The sequence below is a fragment of the Megascapheus bottae genome, chromosome 7 (assembly GCF_031878675.1).
Source record: "Megascapheus bottae isolate mThoBot1 chromosome 7, mThoBot2.hap1, whole genome shotgun sequence".
NCBI classification, from domain to species: Eukaryota; Metazoa; Chordata; class Mammalia; order Rodentia; family Geomyidae; genus Megascapheus; species Megascapheus bottae.
The window spans coordinates 40,179,667-40,205,394 of record NC_143515.1 but is presented as its reverse complement, the minus strand read 5'-3'; the positions used below and the strand labels follow the sequence as shown (position 1 = coordinate 40,205,394).

The following is a 25,728-nucleotide window of genomic DNA, read 5'->3' as shown; positions in this document are numbered from 1 at the left end:
TATTTTTGTCATTTGGGTTTTCTGCCTTTTTTTTTTTTTTTTTGCTAGTCCTGGGGCTAGAACTCAGGTCTTTGGTACTGTCTGTGAACTTATTTTTTTTTTGCTCAAGGCTAGCACTCTACCACTTGAGCCACAGTACCACTTCCAGCCTTTTCTGTTTATGTGGTAATGAGGAATTGAACCCAGGGCTACATTAATGCTAGGTAAGCACTCTATCACTAGGCCACATTCCCAGCCTTTTGCCAGTTCTTTTATTGTTTCCCCTTTTGTCTTTTACAAGGTTTAAACTAAACAGTTGGAAACATTACATACAATTTTATATTCTTTCAGCATTTTGGAAAATGCTGCACTTTTTTTTTTTTGCCAGTTCTGGGGCTTGAACTTAGGGCCTGAGCACTGTTCTTGGGCTTTCTCAAGGCAAGAACTGTACCACTTAAGCCACAATACCATTTCTGGCTTTTTCTATGTATTTGGTGCTGAGGAATTGAACCTGGGTCTTTGTGCATGCTAGACCAGCACTCGACCACTAGGCCAAACTCCTAGCATAGTGCAATACTTTTTTTGTTTTGTTTTGTGGGTCCTGACACTTGAACTTGGTCTAGGCACTGTCTCTGAGCTCTTCAGCTCAAGGCTACCACTCTACCCCTGGGCCTGGGCATTGTCCCTGGGCTCTTGTGCTCAAGGCTACTGCCCCACCCTTGAGCCAAGCCCCACTTCTGGGGGTTTTTTTGGGGGGGAGGGGAAGTGTTAATTGGAGATAAGAGTTTCAGGTCCTTTTGTGCCCAAGCTGGCTTTGAACCTTGATCCTCAGATCTCAGCCTCCTGAGTAGCTAGAATTACAGGCGTGAGGGTGCTACACTTTTTAATGGGAGTAGGTATAGTATGTTTGAGAAGCAAAACTAAGGATTGTAAGAAAAAAATCCCTATAAGTATGTTAACAATAAGAACTGAATAAGAAGTAATTTACAGTACATATTTTAAAATAAACTTAATTTTAAACTAGTTTCATTTACAAAATGCTCCAAACTAGACATTTTGTCAAGCTATCTGAACCCACTTCTGTCATCTATATCTAATTTTTAAATCTCTTGCTTAGTCAAAAGAACAGATCAGTACTAAAAGTACTGATGGAAATGAAAAAGTAAATTACAAAGACCCGTGTATACAAAGCTTTGTCTTCTATAGGTAAATGTACCCAAAATTTTGGTGCTTATATATCACATATTTGTACTGAAACCTTTGTTTTCTTGATCTCATTTAATATTTACAATAGACCTAGAAAATAAATCTTATAATTATGCTCATTTTACAAAAAGAGAAGGTTATCAGGTTACATTTTTTTATTGTTATTTTTTTCAAGCCTTGGGGCTTGAACTCAGGGCCTGGGCACTATCCTTGGGCTTTCTCAAGGCTAGCGCTCTACACATGAGCCACAGCACCACGTCTGGCCTTTTCTATGTATGTGGTACCAAGGAATTGAACCCAGGGCTTTGTGCTAGGCAAGCACTCTACCACTAGGCCACACTCTTGGCCTTGTCAGGCTAGTTTTTAGGTATTTCTTAGTAATAATAAAAAGGAGCTCTTTATCACTCTTGTACACAATGTTATATGTGTATTATATGCTTACAACACTAGTAATAATTACAATAGCACTAAACATTCATTCAGTATTGATGCCACCCACATTGTTTTTATGTTTTTGTATGTATTTTCTTAGTGATCCTCAAACCATTCTAAGAACTCTCTATTTATCCCTGTTTCATAGTAAGAGAAGTAAAGAAATTTCCTTAGCCTTTAAAATAGAATTTAGGCCCAGATCTGCCTTAGCTCTCAGACTCTCAACCTCTGAGATAAGATTGAAGTTGTGGAACTAGCATCAGTTTCCATTTATATTTTAAAGAGTCTTTAATAATGGCCTTTCCATCATTTCTCTATCCTAGAGTAGATCCATTGAACAGGCACTATTTCCTTTGGAGCCTAAAACATATTTCTTTGAAGTTATTCCAAAAACACAGTTAACAAATAGCTATTTGTGTTAGACATTTATCCTAGGAACTGAGATACAAATTTAAAAGTTACTATTTTAGGGCCAGGAGTTTGGACTAGTGGTAGAGTGCTTGTCTAGCTTGCATGAAGACCCAGGTTTGATTCCTCAATACCACATACATAGAAAAAAAGCCAGAAGTGGTGCTGTGGCTCAGGTGGTAAAGTGCTAGCCTTAAGAAAGCCCAGGACAGTGCTCAGGCCCTGAGCTGAAGCCCAGGACTGGTCGGCAGCGGGGGGGAGGGGGGGGGGGAGTCTGGTGTGGTGGCTCACGCCTGTAATCCAAGCTACTCCAGAGGCTGAGGTCTGAGGATCAAGATTCAAAGCCAGTCCCAGCACTAGTCTGTGAGACTCATTGTTTCCAGTTAGCCACCAGAAAACCAAAAGTGGCACTGTGGCTCAAGGGGTAGGGTGGTAGTCTTGAGCTGAAGAGCTCAGGGACAATGCCCAGGCCTAGAGTTCAAATCCCACAACCACCACCACTAAGAACTACACCACACACACACACACACACACACACACACACACACACACTTGCTATTTTAGGGTTTTTCTTTTGTACTTGAACATGGGATCTCCTACTCTTTTTCACTTACTCTGCTTTTTCACTCATTGGTAGCACCTGAGCTGTGCCTCTACTTCTGGCATTTTGTTTGTTATTTGGAATCTTACAGATTTGTCTGTTTAAAATGGCTTTGCATCAAAATCTTCAGATTTTAGCTTCTGGAGTTGCTAGGAATATAAACATGAGCCACTGTCACCTGGCTTTTAAACTTAACTTGAATACTTTGGGGGAAACTAGATAAAGGTGAATAGCAAAAAAAAAAGTTGAAGAGGCTCTGTGTGCAGCTCAGTGGTAGAGTGTATGCTTAGCATTCATGAACATTGAGTTCTGTTCTTAGTATTATGGAAAAGATCTCTAAACAAGTGAGTGTTTATTTAAAAAACTTACAAGTAGTTATTATTAATATTTCTAAAACTTTTACTTGGACTTGTTCTTTTGTAATTATCTACCTGTATAGAATGTTTTAAACATATTAAGAGAGAGACAGTAGCTGGTGAATTGGGAAAGTTCTAAGCAAGTTGACGATAAAGAAGTCACTGTAGAACTGAGTCTTTTTTTGCCAGTCCTGGGGCTTGAACTCAGGGCCTGAGCACTGTCCTTAGGCTTTTCTCAAGGCTACCACTAAGTCAAACTCCTGGCCCCCCTGAGTCTTGATATAGTATAAGAATTTTACCCCCTCCCTCAAATCAGAAGTGGACAGTCTAAAGTTTTAGGAGAACACAGCCAGTGATGAGAGGGGAGAGGTAGAAAATACTCAAAGAGGGCCGGGAGTTTGGCCTAGTGGTTAAAGTGCTTGCCTAGCACCCGGGTTCGATTCCTCGGTACCACATACATAGAAAAAAGCCGGAAGTGGTGCTGAGGCTCAAGTGGTAGAGCTCTAGCCTTGAGAAAGTCCAAGGACAGTGCTCAGGCCCTGAGCTCAAGCCCAGGACTGGCAAAAAAAAAGAAAATACTCAAAGAACTACAGTTTTTTGTGTTCTTTTTTAAAATTTTGGGTGGTGGTGGTAGGGCAGTACTAGGGATTGAATTCGGGGCCTCAAACTTTCTACGCAGGTACACTTCTATTTGAGAGACATATCTAGCCCCTTTTGCATTGATTATTTTCAAGAAAGTGTCTTGATTTATGCCCATCTAGCATGAGCTACAGTCCTCATACTGTATATTTCCCGGTATTAGGGGTGACACTTGTATGCCGTTGTGCTTAGCCATTGTGCTCTCCTTTATCAGGGATAATAGGTATCCTAATTCATTTACCATTGATAAAGATGGAACCTCAGTAACTTAATTTTTTCTGGCTAGCCTTGAATTATGCCCCCCACAAACACCCATCCCCCTCATCTTAACCTCCCAAGTAGCTAGAACTACAGTTTTTGTTATTGTTTTGTTTTTTATTGTACTACTGGAGTATAACAATGAAATGGGTGGGAAATGAGAATAGACAAGACAAGTATGGGCATGTTTGCAAATAGGTATCTTTCAGGAGAGATCATTTTAGCTGAACAAAGAAAATATTACAAAACATAAGAAATGATGCCTTAATCCTTATAGCTGGCCAGATGGGATGTATCTTGTATTGCTGCAGTAAGTCTTTTGTTGTTATTGTACTGGGACTTGAACTAATGACTTCCTGCTTGCTAAGCAAGTGTTGTACTCTTTTAGCCATACCTTCAGTTCTTTTTGCTCGGGCTATTTATAGAGTTGCACTTCTTACCTGGACTGCAATCCTTCAGTTTTGTGACTTCCACTGTAGCTGGGATAACAGGCACTTGCCACTGAACACTGCTGTAGATTGAGATGGAGTCTTGCAAACTTTTTACTCTAGCTGGTTTTGAACCATGATTCTCCAGATCTGAATCTACACTTTGCTGCAATTACAGGCACAGGTACCAAATCTTAGGAAAAGAAAAAAAATAATTTTTAGGGCGTAGAATCCATTAACATAACAGTTGGGGACTATAAGCCCACTTTCAAGTCCTTAGTTAAAAGGTGGTGAATGTAGTAGGGAGTGTCAGGTGATAGTTACTGTTCCATAGAGTTTCCAGTTATGTTACAGGTATGTAGCACTGTCAATTTAGAAATAGTGCATTAATGGTTGTGATAAGAAACCATGAACTATACCAGATTCACTCCTAGGACTGAGGGGTTGCAAATGGCTTCTAAAAGAGTGATCTTTGCCATTTGTTCCTTGGGATCCTTGATGGGTATATATGCCCTACACAAACACACATAACACTTTTTTTGTGTGTGTGGGTCATGGGGCTTGAACTTGGCCTATGCACTGTCCTTGAGCGCTTCAGCTCAAGGCTGCCGCCTTACCCTTGGGCCTGGGTATTGTCCCTGAGCTCTTCAGCTCAAGGCTACCACCCTACCCTTGAGCCAAGCCCCACTGCCCTTTTCTGGAGGTTAATTGGAGATAAGAGTCTCAGGTCCTTTTGTGCCTGGGCTGGCTTTGTACCTTGATCCTCAGATCTCAGCCTCCTGAGTAGCTAGGATCACAGGTGTGGGCCACCACACCGGCCACCCTTAACACTTTTAAAATTACCAAAACACTAATTGTGGTACACAAAATATAACATCTTAACCAAAACTAAGTGTACCCTTCAGCAATGTCGTTATGCTTATATATATTTTTTATTTTTTTGCCAGTCCTGGGCTTGGGCTCTGGGCCTGAGCACTGTCCTTGGACTCTCAAGGCTAGCACTCTACCACTTGAGCCTCTGCACCACTTCTGGCTTTTTTCTATGTAGTAGTACCGAGGAATCAAACCTGAGTCTTTGTGCATGCTAGGCAAGCACTCTACTACTAGGTCAAACTCCCAGCTGTTATGCTTATATTATATCCAATATAATCCAAGAACAGTTTTATCTTGGTGAACCAAAATTTCTTCTAATGCTTCCCCAAATTCCTTAGACATCAATCATATTCTTCTTTCTGTCTGAATTTGGCTTCACTAGTTAACTCATAAGTGGATTTTTTTCATATCAGATACTTCTGCTTTCAAAATAACTTGACATATCCTTAATTTCGCTTTCTTAGACAAATGGAAGGAAGATACATGTGCCTAGGGGATTTTTATACGGAAGTATTCATTCCAGTAGAAACACGAAGCCAACACATAGTCCAAAAAAGATTCTGTCTTCTCTGGCTGTTCTGAGTAATCCCAGCTGTATGAAGCCATTTCAGAAGGAAGAATGATTTGAAAGGGCAGAAATATAATTAGAACTTTTATTTTTCTGAGAAGACTGTCATAAGCCAAAGGTTGGAAAACTATTTCTATAAAAAAGGCCAGATGTTATGGCCTAGAAAGCCTAATATACTTATACTATCTCTGCCTCAATTACCAAATGCAGCCAGTAAGCATGAAACAGCTATAGTCATATAAATAAATATATATATAGTCATACATATGACTCTCTCTCTCTATATATATATATGTGTGTATATATATATATATATATATATATATACATAGTCAGTTTAGCTGTGCTCCAGTTAAACTTTGTGAAAACAAGTGTTTATTGTCCCACAAGCCATAATTTGTTAACCTGTATATTCATATTATCAAGCTCTACTTGACAGGAGACTTAGGTGAAATCCATGTTTTGGAGATCAATTAGCTGCTTTGTGAGTTGGGAGAAAAAGAAATCCAGTGTCATGTTTCATCAAATCTAGGCCATTGATGATAAACTGCCCATTTTATATAATGCTAATAAGGAAAAAATGTAGCCAGTTAATTATAAGAACCATTGATTGGCTGGGTGCAGTGGCTCACACCTAAGCTATTCAGGAGGCAGAGATCTGAGATCTGAGGATCATGGTTCAAAGCCACCCTGGGCACCAAAGTTCATGAGACTCTTATCTCCAATTAACCACTAGAAAACAAAAAGTGGGGCTGTGGCTCAAGGGGTAGGGTGGTCGCCTTGAGCTGAAGAACTCAGGGACAGCTCCCAGGCCCAGAGTTCAAGCCCCACAAATGACAGACAAAAACCCATTGATGGTATTTGTATTGTACCCTGGTTTAAAAATGTTAAAATATGGCCGGGAGTTTGGCCTAGTGATAGAGTGCTTGCCTAGCAAGCACGAAGACCTGGGTTCGATTCCTCGGTACCACATACATAGAAAAAAGCTGGAAGTGGTGCTGAGGCTCAAGTGGTAGAGCTCTAGCCTTGAGAAAGTCCAAGGACAGTGCTCAGACCCTGAGCTTAGGCCCAGGACTGGCAAAAAAAAAAGTGCAAATTTGAAAAGCATGAGAAGGGGTATCAATATTCAAGAAGTAATGTACCCACTACCTGACAAATGTAACTGTAACCCTTCTCTACATCATCCAGACAATAAAGTTTTTTAAAAAATGTTAAAATATGAAGTGGTAGCAGAAGATTATGTCTGAATCAATATTTTAATAATACTATCCAACATCCAAGTGCATACTGTGGGCTAGACATTTTATAGGCATTATCTCATTTAGTTTCATCACAAGGAAATAAAGTAAATGAAAAAGGCTTAGGGCAATTAAATAATTTGGTATCCTAGGTGGTGGAGGCAGCCTGGCATTAAAGCCAGTGTTCTCTCTCAGCAACGGTACTAACCATTTGAGAGCATTCTTTTTGTTAAATTATACCATTCATGTTAGAATTGATGTGATTTGTTGAATTGGGTCATGGAATAAATAACAGCCATGTAATTACCATTTAGCATGTCCTTACAATTTCAGCTATTTCTCTGTGCAGCCAGCTACTCCTTTTCAGCTATTATTTCATGCTGGTTCCCTCAGAGAAGAGTTATTACTTATGAATTTGGCCTGAAAATGTTTTTAAAATGATAAATGGTGCTCTGTGTATCATTGCAGTGTTGGTCCATTCCTCCCGTGGACAGGAAGAGCAAGTTCCATATGACTATAATTTGTCTCCTTTTGCATCTGTTTCAAGGGTGGTACAGCCCTGCCTGAGTGGTAGAGAAACAAGTATCAAAGCTTTTTGTGTGTGTGTGTGTGCCTGTCCTGGGACTTGTGCTTAAGGCCTGAGTGTTCCACCCCTTGAGCTACAACCTCACTTGATTTATTTTAAGTAGTTTATTGGAAATAAGAGTCTCATAGACTTCCCTGCTTGAGCTGACTTCAAAGCATGATCATCAGATCTCATCTTCCTGAGATTACCATCAGCCTCAGAAAATCAGTCTCTTGAGTAGCTAGGATTATAGGCATAGGCCACCAGCACCCAGTTTTTGATAGGTTTTTAAGAGTTAGGACCATTCAAAAGAAAAAAAAAAGAATTGCAAATGGAGCATGGTGGAACATGTCTAGAATCCTAGGGCTCAGAGGCAAGAGGAGCTGGTGAGTATTGTATCTCAGGAACAATATACCCAAACAAAAGGACAAAGGTGTGGCTTAAGTGGTAGAGCTCTTGCCTACAATGGGAAAAGCCCTGGATTTAATATCCAGTACAAAAATTAAAAAAGCAATGGCAATGTGAACATCTCAGAGCACATCACAATGTCAGCTTACTCATGCCTTAACTGAAATTTTCTCATTGAAATTTTAGTTTGAAGAGTTTATTTTTGCTTTATTTGCACATTAATTTTCTTTTACAAAGATTATTTTCTTGGACCGGGAGTTTGGCCTAGTGGTAGAATGCTTGCCTAGCCTGCACAAAGATCCAGGTTTGATTCCTTGGCATCACATACATACAAAAAAGCCGGAATGTATTGTGGTAGTCAGCTAATAATCTCTGCCAGTGTGTGTGTTGCCTAGCCTGCACAAAGATCCAGGTTTGATTCCTTGGCATCACATACATACAAAAAAGCCGGAATGTATTGTGGTAGTCAGCTAATAATCTCTGCCAGTGTGTGTGTGTGCGTGGGTGTGGGTGTGGGTGCGCGCGCGCGCATGCATGGGTACACATATGTGCATGCTGGTCTTGGGGCTTGAACTCAACGCTTGGGCACTGTCCCTGAGCATTTTTGCTGAAGGCTAGCACTGTACCACTTAAGCCACAGCTCAGCTTCCATCTTTTAGTGGTTAATTGGAAGTTAGAGTCTCTTAAACTTTCTGCGTGGACTAGCTTCAAATTGTGATCCTCAGATCTCAGCTTCCTGAGTAGCTAGCATTACAGGCTTGAACTACCAGAGCCTGGCTGCATCATTTTATGAATGTTTAAACAAATGCTCAAATTCTCTCTTAAAAGAGAGGGAGGTAGAAGGTGAGGTGTAGGGAGGGATGACCACGTAGAAGATAGGTTGAAGATGAGAAGACATTGATCATGGCACCAAATACAATTTTATAAGATTGAAAGGACTTGTAACTAATTAGATGTGAGCATGCTCTTAGCTTAGCAGCCAGAGACAGAAACCAAGGGATTGGAGCTGACTATAGGAAGAAGTCTATTTGCAAGCACTGAGAGGAAAACAGAGAGTGGTATTTCAGAAGATAAGAGGAATAAAGCATTCCAGAATTTGAAGAGTGGCTAGTTGTATCAAATTTACCTGAGAATACAAGTAAAAGTATTGGTGTTATTGACAGGGTATTGCAATTAGGAGGTTATATAAAGAACAGTCCATCCAGTGATAGAGGAGAAAAGCAAACTATAGTAGGTAGTGGAATTAGAGGTGAGGAAAGTTCCAGGTGCTTGTGGAAAAGAATTTAGCGAAGGCTAGGCACCATGGCTAACATTAAAATCTGATTGGTAGCAGACCAGCCAAAAAGTTAGCAAGACCTCATCTCAACCAATAAATTACATGTGCTGGTATGTGCCTATCATTTCAGCTGTGAACAGAAAGAATACCATCCAGTCTGGTTTAGGCAAAAACCAGAAGACCTTATGTATAACAAAATAAGGCAATGAGCTAGAGGCGTGGCTCAAGTGTATAGCAAGCACAGAGCACTGAGTTCATATACCAGAACAGCCCCTCCAAAAAAAATAAATGAGCGGAGGTAAGAGGAGACTGAATAATTGATGTACTAGAATCCTTGAGATGGGCATTGCCAGAGGGATTGCCTTAGGATAGCTCTTCCTATGATCAGAAGGAAAAGGTGGAAATAAGGATGGAAATTCAGGGAAGGTCTGAAGATATGTTAGAAGAACGTCAGTGGCTTATATTTACTGTTTAATAGAAGCTGATCTTATTTGGTGGGCAAACAGAGTGTTAACAAACTTGTTAAATCTAAATCATGTGATGATATTGCATATATTATAGTTTTCCAGCTTTTCTTTAATGACAAAATGATTTATGGTCTGGGTAGTTTTCTGTAATTAAATTGATATACAGGAATTTACAGATGATCCAGATTCTGGTCATTACATTGAAATATAAAGAGACAGTATGTGAACATGTCTAGCACAGAACTTGGCACACACACACTGTGCACAATGATTGAATAAGTCAGTGTTCTTGGAACACTTGCAGTACATATGGGGCATCATTCTTAATTTGTTTGACTGTTTACACAGGTCATTTTCTTACTGTTACTGAAAAAAATTCTCTCAGATTGCAATAATCACACCTTTGTGAACCATAACAGGGCAGGTACTGTTAGCTTGCTTTGGGTATTTGGCACTGTCTCCAGGAATAGCACAAATATGCTACCCAGAACTGGGTTAAACTATTGCTAATGGGAACAGTGTGTCCATGGCTGTGTGATGAATTTGGCTTTTCTTCTAAATTGAAACTAAGTTGTGAACAGAGTTGGCAAGACACAGTTCATGGCAGACAGTTCTGTGTGATTTTTTTTAAATCTCTTAAAAGACCTTCCCATTTCTGCAGTAAAACTAGATTGACATCCTAGAGGGCAGGATGGTGTTTAAATCCTGTTCTTTAATAGATTGCCAATTGCTTTCTTTCATTTATTCCCTGGAGGAACTTAGGTTTTGACCAATTCTGTTCTGCCAGTAAGAAGAAAGCATGAGTGACCTGGACATTTTGCCAGGAGTCTTTTGAGGTTTGTCCCACATCACCTATGGGTTGCCTTATGGTCTGCTCAGCTATAGCTGAAGGCTTTCTACAACTAAATTGGGGGTTAAGTTGGAGATGAGAGTCTGATGGACCTTCCCTGGGATGACTTTGAGCCTTGATGCTCAGATTTCAGCCTCTGGAGGAGCTAGAATTATAGGCATGCACCCACCAGTGAGTTCCCAACCAGAGTGTTAAATTCTTTAGGAAGGAATTGTCCTTGTGCACACATAGGAGTCTGACATAGAGCCTCTGCCATTTTCTTCTAAAGGGCAGTCACCAAGTGGAGGAGAATAGCATAGAACTAGTGTTATTTGGATTTTACCTCTGTTATAGGAATACTATAGGATAAACGATTCTTCAGAATTAAAAGCAGTTCATACTGCACCACTTTTCACACTTGATGAATTTTCTACATTCAGACTTGACAGATTTTCTATATCCATTCACTATATCGGCTCAGACTACAAACTGAGCGTTTGAAGATAAGCCAAGAAAATCTGGATGTTCCCACCAACCACACAAAAGTTTGAAGACTACAATGTTTTCCTTTTCTTATACTCCTTTGTAATGTAAATAGACTACCAAATCAAATCTGTGTACAAGGGAAATTGCCTATAAGCATTTGGTTTTGAACAAGACGGGCCTGTGACAATGAAGGAAAGGTGGTTTATATATTACACCAAAAAACCAAAACTCTTTTAAGGAAGTGTGAATATAATCCTGGGTTTGGTTTGCTTTCAATCATCAAGGTATTTGGATTACTCATATAATTTTATTTTTTTCTTTTAGATTCAACCCTATGAAAAGATAAAGGCAAGAGGTTTGCCTGATAATATCTCGTCTGTTTTGAATAAGCTAGTGGTAGTAAAACTCAATGGTGGTTTGGGAACCAGCATGGGCTGCAAAGGCCCTAAAAGTCTGATTGGTGTGAGGAATGAGAACACCTTTTTGGATCTGACTGTTCAGCAAATTGAAGTGAGTAACACTACAATGCTTTACTAGTGAAGTAACATAGCTTTTAGGTTATATAACTGTTATAGTATTAAACGTAGCAGATGTGAATTGAGCCAAAGAGCTGGCTCTATTTAGTGCCTAGATTAGTGTGGGAAAAAAAAAAAAAGCTTCAGGGCATGTTCAAAGGATGACCTAGAGCCTCTCTTAAATAGCTTTTGTGATTGCTAAGATTTCTGGGTGGGTTTAAATCCTCCTCCCTCTGGTCACTTTTTTCTAGCAGTAGGCTTCATGACAAGGGATGTCCTGGTTTCCCCAACTCTTTTGGGAAGCCAGGGAGGATGTCCTCTATCTAGTTGGATGCTAAGAATGTTCCCTATTTTTTTCTTACAACACAGAAATTAATCATAGACCCTAAGCTCTTCAGGGCAGTGATCCTGTTTTTTCCATTTCTGTGTCCTTATGTCTATTAATAGCAGTGATAGCAGCAAATGTTTATCAAGTACTTACTATTCACCAACCACTCTAAGCTCTTTCAAGAATTGTTTCATTTATTCCTCTTAACAACTCATTAAGTACCGTTATCCCCATTTTACTGTTGAGGAAACCAAGACATAAGCTGACTCTTGGGCCCACGTTTTCTATTTAATAAATCTAGACAGTTTGACTTCTAATAGTGTTTTGCGTTGCCTATTAGTTCTAAGAAATTGAAAAGATTTCATTCAGTTGAACTGTGACCGAGGGTTTTTAAACATTATCCTGAGCAAAGGGAACCATTGCTTTGTAACATTTGCATTTTCATTCTGTCTGAAACACAAGAATAAATGCTCAGTCACCACTGGTCCAGCTGGAGAACCCCAAGCACTAATGCAGATAACTCCAGAGCTGCGCTGCTCAGGGACACCAATCTGGGTCTCAGTTTAGACTTATTTTTTTGGCCAAACTCCCAGGCCCTAGACATTTTAGAATTAACAAGGAAAGGATAATTTTACATTTTTTAAGCAAAGGAAATGTAAATCTGGATGATCTGATTGTTATTTTTCCTTCCTAGCATTTGAATAAAACCTACAATACAGATGTTCCTCTTGTTTTAATGAATTCTTTTAACACGGATGAAGATACCAAAAAAATTCTACAGAAATACAATCATTGTCGTGTGAAAATCTATACTTTCAATCAAAGCAGGTACAAGGAGTAAAAACAAAATTCACTGTAATAGATGTCACTTCTAGGAATGTTTAGCAGAGTAGCTTCCAGATATACATGTGCCAAAGATTAATGCTTACAAGTGCTTAATGCCTTTAAAAGATGAACATTTACAATCGTTGTCTAATTTCTTCTTTGTAAAATCTTTTTTTGAGATTCTGTCCATTGTCCAGAGTATTTCAGGAGAGCTTATTAGACCTTTGCATTCCAAGGGCATAGTCTCCAGGTAGCTCTGGGAAAGACTTTCTACATTTTATTTTATTTTTTTTTTTTGCCAGTCCCAGGGCTTGAGCTCAGAGCCTGAGCACTGTCCTTGGAATTTTTCTCAAAACTAGAGCTCTACCACTTGAGCCACAGCACCATTTCTGGCCTTTTCTATGTATGTGGTACCGAGGAATTGAACTCGGATCTTCGTGCTTGCTAGGCAGGCACTCTACCACTAGGCCAAACTCCCAGCCTCACTTTCTACATTTTAAAGTGTTGATAACCTTCTTTCCTTTTGCAATGAATTTCTTCAATCAGAATAATTCAACAAATGCTGGAGAAAATAGCACTTACATAAAGTTGTACCATTGTCTGAAGCTGTCTTATTAGTTTGTGGAGTTGTATTTTTTAGACTGTTCCCATGAACACCTTTTCTACATCATAGATAGTTTGTCTCCAATTTCTAGTAGATCTTCAGTCTATTCCTGTGCTCTGTCCTGTTTTCCTCTCCCCACTAGCTATGTGCTCTCTGGTGCTGGGAAGTAGTCATCTCGGTGCTCACCTGCTACTGCTTTTTCTGCAGAAAAAAGAAAAGTCATCTTTCCCCAGATAGATTTCCAAGAAGTATCCACAACTGAATAAGTTCAAGAAAAATTAGTTAAAACATCCCTTCTTTTAGAGAGTCATAAAAAAAATCTTAAAAAATATGATGTATCTTCCTTAAGTATATGATCATGGAAAACTTTTTTGCAGCACATATTGTTACCTAGAACACAGAATTGGAACACAGATAAGAGATTTTCTTAAATGAATTAACTTATAACTAAATTACTGCTCATAGCACTTGACACTGAAAAGAGATTTAATGTGTTATTTTACATGAAGGTCTGTAGTGCTCTAGTTGATATTACAAATTTTTTTTCCTTTTTTTAAGGTACCCAAGAATTAATAAGGAATCATTACTTCCTGTAGCAAAGGATGTGTCTTACTCAGGGGAAAATACAGAAGCTTGGTACCCTCCAGGCCATGGTGATATTTATGCCAGTTTCTACAACTCTGGTTTGCTTGATACCTTCATAGGAGAAGGCAAAGAGTATATTTTTGTGTCTAACATAGATAATCTGGGTGCCACAGTGGATCTTTATATTCTTAATCACCTTATGAACCCACCTAATGGGAAACGCTGTGAATTTGTCATGGAAGTCACAAATAAGACACGTGCAGATGTAAAGGTAAATACTGAGAGAATGTAATATGGAGATTCATGTTTTTATAGGTTAAATATTATAGGTTATATAGTTAAAAGTTTTTTCATCTAATTCAGTAGTTATCATTTTAAGCATGATGGTATTTTTTTAAATATAGTTATTATCATTGTAAAACTGTGGGATGGTATTTTGCAGAAGTCCTTCACTTTTAACAGTGTGAATCATAAATCTAAGATGAATAGAATTAAAATCATCTTTAGTTTCTGGATAATCTAATTCAATAATCTTAATTGAAAACATTTTCACATATATGGCATAAAGCTGAAATGTGAAAAAATATTTTCATTATTCAGATCTTTAATATTCTTCAAAGTTTCGTGCTGATGGTCTTTGTTTCTTTAATTGTTCCTTTAATGAAAACATAATTTTCATTTTTTTTGTACAGAATGTATATTTTTTGTTTTGTCACTCTCTTTTGTAGTGCTTGCAAAAGTAGTTGATATAAAGGAAAAAATTGTGTAACTTGACTTTATTGGTGACACCTGACCTTTGATGAAATAGCATGCAAACTTTTACTACTTACCCAATAGAATTGAATAGCGTATTTATTAATGTTCCTCTCTATTCACACTGGGATGTTCTAGTGACTATAAGAATATCTCCATGGGGCCGGGAGTTTGGCCTAGTGGTAGAGTGCCTGCCTAGCATGCACGAAGACCTGGGTTCGATTCCTTGGTACCACATACATAGAAAAAAGCCGGAACTGGTGCTGAGGCTCAAGTGGTAGAGCTCTGGCCTTGAGAAAGTCCAAGGACAGTGCTCAGGCCCTGAGCCTAAGCCCAGGACTGGCAAAAAAAAAAAAAAAAAAATCTCCAGTCTGAGGCTACTTTTGCATTTCTGTTTCTCTCTCTCTCTGTTTCTTCCTTCCTTCCCTCCCTTCCCCTTAGAACCAGTTAAGGCAGGGTGATAGAATGAGCTGTTTAGTGATGAGCAGTGATTTAGGAATAAGAGGATTGGCTGTTCCTATAGCATACCTTAGGCAAGCACTCTACCACTAGGCCAAACTCCTGGCCCCCTATAGCATACCTTAGGAAATTGAAGGCTCTGATGTACTTTTAGAGCTTTAAATGTGGACTAAGACAGTGGGTATTATAAAATGAAAACTGGTATAATTTTCTTTGCTTGTACTTTCAAATGTGTCACTTTGTATACGACTATTGTAAAATTCTATGAAATTTATAAGCAATGTGCTATGGATGTGATTTGCAAAATTGTAGAAACATTTACTATTTCCTTCCTTTTTAGGGTGGGACACTTACTCAGTATGAAGGCAAATTGAGACTGGTGGAAATTGCTCAAGTACCAAAAGCACATGTTGATGAGTTCAAGTCTGTATCAAAATTTAAAATATTTAACACAAACAACCTATGGATTTCTCTTGCAGCAGTTAAAAGACTGCAAGAACAGAATGCCATTGACATGGAAATCATTGTGAATCCGAAGGTAAGATAAGGATGCATCTAATTTTGGTTTCCCTGGTTCCTAAACTCATAATACTGCCCACTTTCTCTGGCCTGTCTGTCCCATCAGTAACTCGCTAGTCCCTGCCCTTCTCATCCCTGTGATGGGCACCTTATCTGTCTCTAGGCTGTGGTAATGGTGACAACCTGCGCTAAAAGTAGAGAACCTCCAACCTTATTCAGTTACTGTTCTGTCTGACCTTAAGTTCTTTATTATAAAATCAAGAGGCCAAGAAAAAAAAATACATATGAAGAGCTTAGCTCTTAATTGTTAATATTAGTGTATTTCCTTTGATGGTTCCCTGAAACAACTCACCAAATATTAATGAACACACACATTGAATTAAGTTGTAGGTATCTAAAATCTGTTGTCTGTTTTTCCCATTCCTTTTTTTTTACAGACTTTGGATGGAGGCCTAAATGTCATTCAATTAGAAACTGCAGTTGGAGCTGCAATTAAAAGTTTTGAGAATTCTTTAGGTATTAATGTTCCCAGGAGCCGTTTTCTGCCTGTCAAGACCACTTCAGATCTTTTGCTTGTGATGTCAAACCTCTATAGCCTTAATGCAGGATCTTTGACAATGAGTGAAAAGCGGGAATTTCCTACAGTGCCCTTGGTTAAATTAGGCAGTTCTTTTACAAAGGTATGTAAATATAAAGGTAAATTTGGATTAGGGATTTAATTTCCACTACTGACCTGACAATTTCTCTGTCTTTGGTATCATTTAAAGGAATTAACTATAGAAAATTAATAGATCTTTTTTTCTTTTCTTTGCCAGTACTAGAGTTTGAACTTAAGGCCTGATATTTACTCAGACTGCTTAATCAGCAGGAACTCTACCACTTGAGACACACCTCTACTTCTGGCTTTTTGCTGGCTAATTGGAGATAAGAATCTTATGGACCTTTCTGCCCTAGCTGGCTTTGAACCATGATCTGCAGTTAGGATTATAGATGTGAGCCACCAGCACCTGGCAAAATCTTGTCTTTATGGAATTGACACTAGTGAGAGAAGATACTAAGCAAAATACATCAAACTTAAGTGAGAAATTGTGGAAAAAAGCAAAGAAAGACAATATACATGTGAATGGAGGGAGTGTGCATTGCAGATGTTGAGTTCAAAACCTTCCAGGCAGGAGTAATAGGAGTATAGTTGGTAAAATCACAAAGATTTCATCACATAAAATGTTTCAAGGTGGGGAGTTTAGCCTAGTGGTAGAGTGCTTGCCTAGCATGCACAAAGACCGGGGTTCAATTCCTTGGTACCACATACGTAGAAAAAAGCCGGAAATGGTGCTGAGGCTCAAGTGGTAGAGCTCTAGCCTTGAGAAAGTCCAAGGACAATGCTCAGGCCCTGAGCTCAAGCTCAGGACTGGCAAAAAAAAAAAAAAAATGTTTCAAGAGTGCTATGACCTGGTGAGTCTTTGTGGTCCTGCTATGCCATCCAAAGCTATGCTAGCAGTGAATATGGGCTAGTGTGGGCTGCCGATGAAAAACTGAGGAGCAGAGTATGAATGCGAGTAACTCAATAACACTTATTTCAAGAAAGAATGAAAAATTCAATTACTGGTGGCTCATTCCTATAAATTTAGTCACTCAAGACACTGGAAGTCTGAAGATTGTGGTCTGACACCAGATCGAGCAGAAAAATGTGCAAAACTTCAATTAGCCAGCGAAAAGCTAAACTCAGTGGTAGAGAGCATCTGTGTTTAAAAAAAAAAAAAAAAGCTGAGCACAGCATGAAGCCTGAGTTTAAGCCCAGTGCTGGCAGGAAAAAAAAGAAAGGAAGGAAGGGAGGGAGGGAGGGAAGGAAGTGAAAGAGAAGAAGTAAAAGGCGATGCATCATATGCTGCTGCTCACTCAAGAAAGATGCGAATTCACAAACTGGATTTATCCACGTGGAAATTTGACTAGAATAAATTTGAGAATAGGAAAAGATGAGTTAGAGATTGGAATGCAGACAACCCAGTCAAGAGATCTGCTCTGAAGGGTAATTAGGTCATAAGTAAAAAGGAATCTAAAACTTGAAGATTCTGATTTTTAAATATGGGAGAAGCTCTGTATATGTTGATAGGAATTGATACAGTCATGAGGAAACAGAGAGATCCCCTGAAACAATTTCCTTGAAGAGACCTTAGGAAAAAAAAATCTAATGAACAGTGGAGTTCAGAGTTGGCTGTAAATTAGAGTAGAAAACAGTCTAGCTCCAGTAAAAGTCGAAGCAATTGTTTTTTGCTCATAAATCTAAGAAAAAGACAGATATGTTTTACGCATCCACATTTTTTTCTACGAATGCACTTTTTAAAAAATTATGTTTCCACTTAAAGGTTCAAGATTATCTAAGAAGATTTGAAAGCATACCAGATATGCTTGAATTGGATCATCTCACAGTTTCAGGAGATGTGACATTTGGCAAAAATGTTTCATTAAAGGTATGTTATGATGAAAATCACATTTCTAATAGGTTTATAAAACACTTTGTCTTAAACTGTGAAGAACAGTTCTTAGTCTGAGCCAGGTATTTATGAGAGATATATTTTTAAATGAGTGAGTGCATACATACATGAAATGTTACCACAATGTGTGATAGTAATATCCAGATACATATCCTCATTAATCAGCATTGTTTATGCAGTTTTGTGGAAAGTAGCATTCATAATAGAAAGCAAACTAATTAGTAATGATACTGTTATTGAAATGTGAGTCTTTAAAATAGAATCATTATTAACATTAATTCACTAATAACTTTGAAAATAAACTTCATACTGATTTTTTTATAATAAATTTTAAAAAACTACACTTTTTGTTCTTTTTAAAGTTATTTGCTTAAATATCTTGGGAAATTTTATTCAGTTTTAATGTTTATCTGCCTAATCAAAACATGAAAAGCTACCACTAAACTCTTAAAACACACACACACACACACGCACGCACGCACCTATACCTGTCTATTTAAACCTAAACTAAGCACTCCTTTTTTTTTTTTTTTTTTTTTTTTTTTAAATGTGAAGATTGGGAGATCATAATGGTCTTGCAGAGAAAGGCCAGACCTGCAATGGCACTAGGTCTACTTCTCATTCTTGTTATTACCTCTGAGGAGACAAGGGACTGCCAGGATTTGCAGGACATGTAATATTTTCCTTAGCATGTTATTTGCTTTTCATGTTTTAATTTTATTTACAGTTAACAATCCATCCTAGAAATTACACATAATAAGATTATCTTAATTGCATTTTAGTTGCAGTTGCAAGCACATTTTTGATTTTTCTTTTCCCTGTTACTTAGGGAACAGTTATCATCATTGCAAATCATGGTGACAGAATTGACATCCCACCTGGAGCAGTATTAGAGAACAAGATTGTATCTGGAAACCTTCGCATTTTGGACCACTAAAATGAATAAATTCTGTGTATACACTTTATACTTTATTATGGGCTAGTTTCTTATAATGACATGTATGTCCTTTAGGGAAATAGGCAGGTACTTTACTACCTTACTGCATCCTGCAGGGTTGATTTTTAAAGTAGTTTTCTGCAATATGCATCTAGTCTAAAGAAAACACAGATGGAGCAATACTTTTTTTGCTGAGAAACTTCCTGAAAGTGAATTCATCTTAAAGTGCAATATTATTTAATCCTGAAACTGATCGGCTCTACTGAAATAACTTTTAGTAGAAATCTCACTTTGAATTGCCAGTGATTTAAAAAATAAAGCAGTGAAGCAGCAATACATGTGTATCCGTGTACTTTTTAATGCTAAGTTTATGAAATGGCAAAATAAAATGACTTACTCTTGCTAAGCAGTTACTGTATAGATGTAAAGATGTGCTATTGCAATACTTAGGTACTCAGTAGCGGACTAGTATTTAGTAAGTCCTTTTTATTTCTAAGAAAATTTGAAAATCAACATTATTTCCACAGCAGTTGCATTTGAAGGTACTTATTAGTACCTTTCATTGAGTTCTAAGGCTGGGATGCCTGCCATGCTTTCCACAGACTCCATTTATTGAAACAAAGTGGTGTTTCTTTTCTGGCTGAAGGGTTGGGGCAGGCAGAGAAAGGTAGGGTATTTCTTTCCCAGCCTTGTCCTCTAGTATGCTGTGGTAAGAGTATAACTTCCTTGGAAGGTCTCTTTAAAATGTCTACTTTTGGAACATTGTTATCACTGAAATGTGTTCAATAGTAACATTCTGAATCATGCCTTTTCTCTAAGAATGAAGCTGGACTTTGTAGTTCTTCCACACTTGCTCAGAGTAGGTTGCTTGTTTAAAATTCACTGTATACTAAACCATTAAAAAAAAAAGTTGTCTTTTAAAGTTTGGTATTTTTTACAGCTTTATTAGACAGACAGTTTAAGAACCAATGACATACCTTGGTAATGATAAAGGAAAAAAAAACAAGCTTTCCTTTGGAGAAACCAAAGAGCACAAAGTAAGACTATTTCATTGTATATAATCACAAGATTAGGCACTCTGACAGGGTTAGGCAAGATTCTTGGTGGAAGGTGAGGCACAGGCACTTTATTTGTATTGTTGATTCTAATTCTGAAGGTTATGTATTATAAAGGTCTTTTAAGAACTTGCTTATCACTTTAGATTTCTGGCCCCAACACAGTAGCCTACATTTCAAAAGTTTTATTTCTCCCTGGTCTTTTTTCATATACACATTGAAAATAACTTAAAAACAAGAATCTAGAGGGCCATGTTTCATGTGTTAGCTAAATGTATGAATGAGAACTCTTTAAGTATATTAATGAAAACATTTTTACCTCTGCAAGAAAAAGCAAACCAAAACCCAAAAATCCCAAACCCTTCATATGTATTTTTATAAAAATACAGCTATTAAATTGTAATCCTTTGTATACCACCTCTGAAAAGTATTTAAATTAGTAGTTGCATAAATAAATGCAAATATCATATTTTTAAAATCAGCCTTAATGTATTTAAACTGTTCGAGGTTCTACCCAGATTGACACACAGTGCTAGTAGAAAGATTAAATATACAACACACAAAGCCTGGAATTTGACACTGGTCACTAAAACAAAAATTGAAATCCTAAATCCAAGCAATCAAAAGATGTTTATTTTTATAGAAAGATCTGTAAAAAAATAATTTTCAAACAGCTTTACTTTTTATAGAGAAAACTTTCTACAGAAGTTGACTAAGATTTTAATATTTTAAATTGTACCATCATTAAATAAGGTGGGACACCATATGAATTTCATTGCACTGGAAGAAATGCAAAGCATTTTTTAATATAAAGTATACAGAGCATTCTAGTCAACTACAGCTGTGTTACAGCTATGTGTTCTTTTGGATTTGGTCCAAAGAAACCTGAGTCTGTTTCCAGAGAGAATGAAAAATGTTATAGACACCTGATCAGTTACTCCTCACTGAAGGATGTACAAAATGGCATTCTTTGTAGATCCCAGGGAATTCAGTTTCCCAACACTGATACTTTCCTTTTCCCTTTCCCACACCTCAGTTCACTTGGGTTCAAGGTTCCATTCTTGAAACACAGGAATCCAGATTTTCTTCAGAAACACACATCCCATGGTCAGATGAACTACCCAGTTTTGCAGTATGTCATCATCTCTTCTGTTCCCAGATCTCAGCCATATTTAGGTCCAAATCTTTAAGGCCTTTTAAGGCTTGAAGATTTCCAGTGTAAAAAGCTACATCTGCTGTGACCAACCTAAACATTGGAGAAGATGGTATTTTTAAATCTCAATACTTTCTATTTGGATAGTAAAAAACAGTAATACAGTCAAAATTCCTATCCTAGCTCCTAGAATAATTTTTCAATTTCAGCATTCCTAGAGACAAATGCTATCATTTCTCTCTATGGGATTTCTGCTATCACGTATTTAACCACTAATGTTCTATTTCAGCAATCAATGTTTGGAAATAGAATACGAATAGATGTTACAGGCAGTTGCATGACAAATCCCACCCAATAAAATGATTTTTCTTAAAATAGAATGAACTAAAATACAAAGAAAATCTGAAATGTTTGGTTGTCCTAGAGTATAGGTGTGTGAATAAAATAGTAAACTCAAGGGAAAGGCAGGCCAGGTTTCAGTTTCATGAGTGCCACCTATGGAGTTAGGTAAAGGCTAAGGAGTCAAGTAGTTTAAAGTACTGCTTAACATAGAGAAGTAAGGATGAGGCTGTAGCTTATAGGAAGAACACTTGCCTCTTGAGACAGGTCCTGGATTCAAATGCTAGCACTACCAAAACAACAAACTTGATTCTGGTACCAACAACAATATCTCAGATTTTTCCAATGAAGGTATATTCTATGGTTCAAAAAAACATTTCAAAAAGGCTTGTTATAGACTTAAAAAATTAAGTATGTTATGGTGGCACACACCTACAGTCTCAACACGTATGATAAAGGAAGCAAGATTGTGAGATTGAGGGCAAAAAAAAAAATCCTTGAAACTGTGTTTAAATAAACCATTATATGAATCTTATACCAAAGATGAATTTTTTTGATATCAAGCAGGTAGAAACAGGTTAATAGTTGATAAAACTAACAAAGCATTAGTAAGAGCATATGGAATAACCCAAAACCAAGATGATAAAAAGGGGGGAAGGGAATGGAGTGGGAAAGATCTAGAAAGTTAAGCATAGCTGAATGACCAAACACTGAAGCAATAATAAACATCAGAAAAATGAAATGGTAAGAAAATCTAACAGCAAACATTGGTAAGGTGGGAGAAACAAACTTACTAACACTGAATGTCACTGACACTACAGTGAAATTGTGTTTGTGCACTGATTGATTTGTAGATATCTACTAAAGAAATGGACTCAGATATGTATAACAAGTTGTGGTATGGTTGCAATGCAAATGAAGTAATGATCCAGAAATCTATCACTTAGGGAAATAAATTCTTAAATATAGTTGATCCTATAGCAATAAAGAATTGTGTCCTTGTTCAAGAACCTTCCTTAGATACCAAAATTCATGGTTGCTAAAGTTCCCTATAAAATGGTATATCTGTAACCTATGCCTATATTATCATATATTTAAAATCTTCTAGATGACTTATAATACCTTATACATTATAAATGCTACTTACATAACTGGTTTGTAATATAGTAATGAGGAGTGATGACTACAGAATCTACCAACACCATACATTTTACTAATTTCCATCTCTGATGGATTAAATCTGTGGAAATGGAATCAATTGACTGATAATATTTCCATACCAACAGAAATCAGCAGCAGTACTGAATTAAAGAAAGGGTGGGGGGGCTTTATCTGTTCAGTATGCTTGCTGTACAGTTAAATTTACTAAGCAGATCCACATAGTTTTCATAAGAGAGAAAAAAAATGAGAAATGTTACCAAAAGCACTGGGAATAAAGACTGGAAATGGAGTATCAATGTGGACTCCAGTTTCATGTATAATACTAATTTTAATACCATCTTATGACAAATATTTTTAAGCAAAATAGCAACTGGTAATAATGACCAAATTTGGGTAACAGGAACACAAATTTAAGTGTATTTGAAAAATATCTTAGGGAAAAAGAAAATAACATCAAAAAGTATACAGCAGGGGATGAGGAAGAACAGGAAGCAAGAGCCTAATGGGTAGGGGATTAGAGGTGTAGCATTATAAATGCATTAGACTATACCATTGATTATTCATGCTAAAATTGATCATTTGCTGGTAGATCGTGTCCATGCCTATAAACCTGACTACTCAGGAGATTCATATCTGAGGATCATGAAGCCAGCCTGCATGGAAAAGTCCTTGAGACTCTTACCGCCAATTAACCAAGAAAAAGCTAGAAGTGGAGCTATGGCTCAAATGGTAGAGAGCCAGTCTTGAGCAAAAAAGCTCAGTAGATGGGTCCAGTTTAGCCTAGTGGTAGAATGCTCACCTAGCATGCATGAAGACCTGGGATCAATTCCTTGGTACCACGTACATAGAAAAAGCCAAAAGTGGTGCTGTGGCTCAAGGTAGAGCTCTAACTTTGAGAAAGCCCAAGGACAGTGCTCAGGGCCGGAGTTCAAGCCCCAAAACTGGCAACAAACAAACAACAACAACAAAAAAACGCCCAGTACTGCCCAGGCCCCAGGTTCAAGCCCTAGAGCTGGCACAAAAAGAAAGGTGCATTTTAATAGTGATTTTAGAAACAAAACTTTCCTTTATAAACAAGTAGTTACATCCATGGCTACAATATAGAGGTTAAAGTTCTTGGAATACTCTCTTTCAAGAGATCAAAGACATGGATACCTACATAGAAATTACTTTCTGTGGTTATGAGAATTCCCCACAAGAAAAATAACAGGCATTTAGCTGTTAGAATGTGGATGCCTTAGAACTATTGGCCTGAGAACAATGAACCAACCTATCCAAAAAATAATTTGGGGTGGGAAGGAAGGGTCATAAAAACATATTAGCTTTTTTAGCAGAGCCTGTTTAGGTCATAGCATCAAGAGGCTCTAATTTTTTTTTTTCCTCCCAATCCTGGAACTTAAACTCAGGGCCTGAGCTCAAGCCCCATGACTGGCAAAAAGCAAAAAACAAAAGAAGATTCGATAGCAGGTAACATATATACCATTTATATCTCATATCTCAACATCAAATGGGAAATACAGTCTGGTGTAGTTTAGTTGTAGAACACTTACCTACTCCATACTAGTAACGCTCTGGGTTCTCTTCCCAGGAGAAGAAAAAGAAAATCTCTGGTTGTGTGTTGGTCTCATGTTAATAAATTAACATTATCTAAGAAAAGCTTACAGCTATTTAAATATGTACTTACTACTTAGAGATGTGTGCAAAATAGGGATTAAATCTCATTACTATAGCGCGCGCGCGCGCGCGCGCGCGCGCGCGTGTGTGTGTGTGTGTGTGTGTGTGTGTGTGTTCATATACTGGTACTAAGTTTCTCTGGTCCTGTTCTTCCTTGGCTTTTTCATTTCTGGCTGGCGCTCTGCCACATCTCCACTTCCAACCTTTTGTTGGAGATAAGGGTTTTTTTTCCATCTTTTAAAATTGAAGAGTTTCACATGTGTGCCCAGGCTGGCTTCAAACTTTGATTCTCATCACTCAGCCTCCTGAATTGGGATGATTTATAGGCATGAGCCATGGGCATCCATTTTTTTTGTTTTTGTTTTACTTTTTTTTTCCATTTTTTTTTTGACAAAAGGACTGTGCTTGTGGAGAAAGAATGAAGAAAATGTAGTATCATTTTAACAGTTTCCAAATCTAGGTGAGAGGTATTCAAGCATTTGTTCTACTCTTTTCTGTGGCTCATGAAAATTTTGAAAACAATACTTTAAAAGCAAAATGAAGAATCAGACAATTGACAAGGGAGAGTATCATACTCTTGCTTAAACTCCTACATTCAGTTCTGCAGGCAGACTGAGCAGACAGAAGGTTCCGAACACTTGGAGAATGATTCAGTATAATTTCTCACCTTGAAATACATCTTTTATTCCTATAATTTTGAAATGTAAGCTTAAAATTCCTTTAACATTTAAGGTGGTAAAATTTTATTGTTAAAAATCTACAAAACCGGAGGGAAATGGGGACCAAGACATGAGAAAGGGTATCAATGTATGTGAATTAATGCACCTTCTATCTGGCAAATATAATGTAACCCTTATTAATTACAATAAGAAATATATAAAAAAATCTACAAGACCTTGGGAGGGGTTGGGGGGAGGGAAACAGGGACAAAAACAGAATGGGTATCAATGTGAGAGAAGTAATATACCTACTACCTGACAAATATAACTGTAACCTCTCTATACATTATCCCAACAATAAAATTGTAAAAAATAAATTTAAAAAATCTACAAGACCGGTAACATACCAAGGAAGTCATACTAAAGAATAAATGATGGATGTTCTGTATCTTTCCCTATTTTTTCCTATTGCTAAGGGACTGAATCAAAGGTCTTATGCATGTTAAGAATGCATTCTACATAGCTGCATTCACAGCTCCACATTTTTTTATCTATACTGCTCTTCATAATAGGAACACTGTGAGGGCTGGGTGCCAGTGGCTAACACCCACAATCTTAGCTACTCAGGAGTCTAAGATATGAGGATGGGGGTT

General features: G+C 37.6%; 2 protein-coding genes across 6 annotated transcripts in view; one reads left to right on the top strand and one right to left on the bottom strand.

Annotated features, from left to right (window-relative positions):
• The window catches only part of Ugp2 (UDP-glucose pyrophosphorylase 2), a 42,815-nt gene extending 23,445 nt beyond the window's left edge, over positions 1–19,370 (top strand). For all 3 annotated transcript variants that reach the window (XM_090336825.1, XM_090336827.1, XM_090336826.1), the window contains 7 exons: positions 11,342–11,527; positions 12,555–12,688; positions 13,848–14,145; positions 15,427–15,624; positions 16,043–16,285; positions 17,969–18,073; positions 18,927–19,370. In XM_090336825.1, coding sequence (XP_090192951.1) covers positions 11,342–11,527; positions 12,555–12,688; positions 13,848–14,145; positions 15,427–15,624; positions 16,043–16,285; positions 17,969–18,073; positions 18,927–19,034 — 1,272 coding nt within the window. In that variant the 3' untranslated portion in view covers positions 19,035–19,370. The remainder of the gene's footprint in view (positions 1–11,341; positions 11,528–12,554; positions 12,689–13,847; positions 14,146–15,426; positions 15,625–16,042; positions 16,286–17,968; positions 18,074–18,926) is intronic.
• A 1,330-nt stretch (positions 19,371–20,700) lies between these two features.
• Positions 20,701–25,728, bottom strand: part of Vps54 (VPS54 subunit of GARP complex) — a 73,721-nt gene continuing 68,693 nt past the window's right edge. For all 3 annotated transcript variants that reach the window (XM_090336821.1, XM_090336823.1, XM_090336822.1), the window contains exon 23: positions 20,701–21,335. In XM_090336821.1, the coding sequence (XP_090192947.1) occupies positions 21,230–21,335 (106 nt within the window). In that variant the 3' untranslated portion in view covers positions 20,701–21,229. The remainder of the gene's footprint in view (positions 21,336–25,728) is intronic.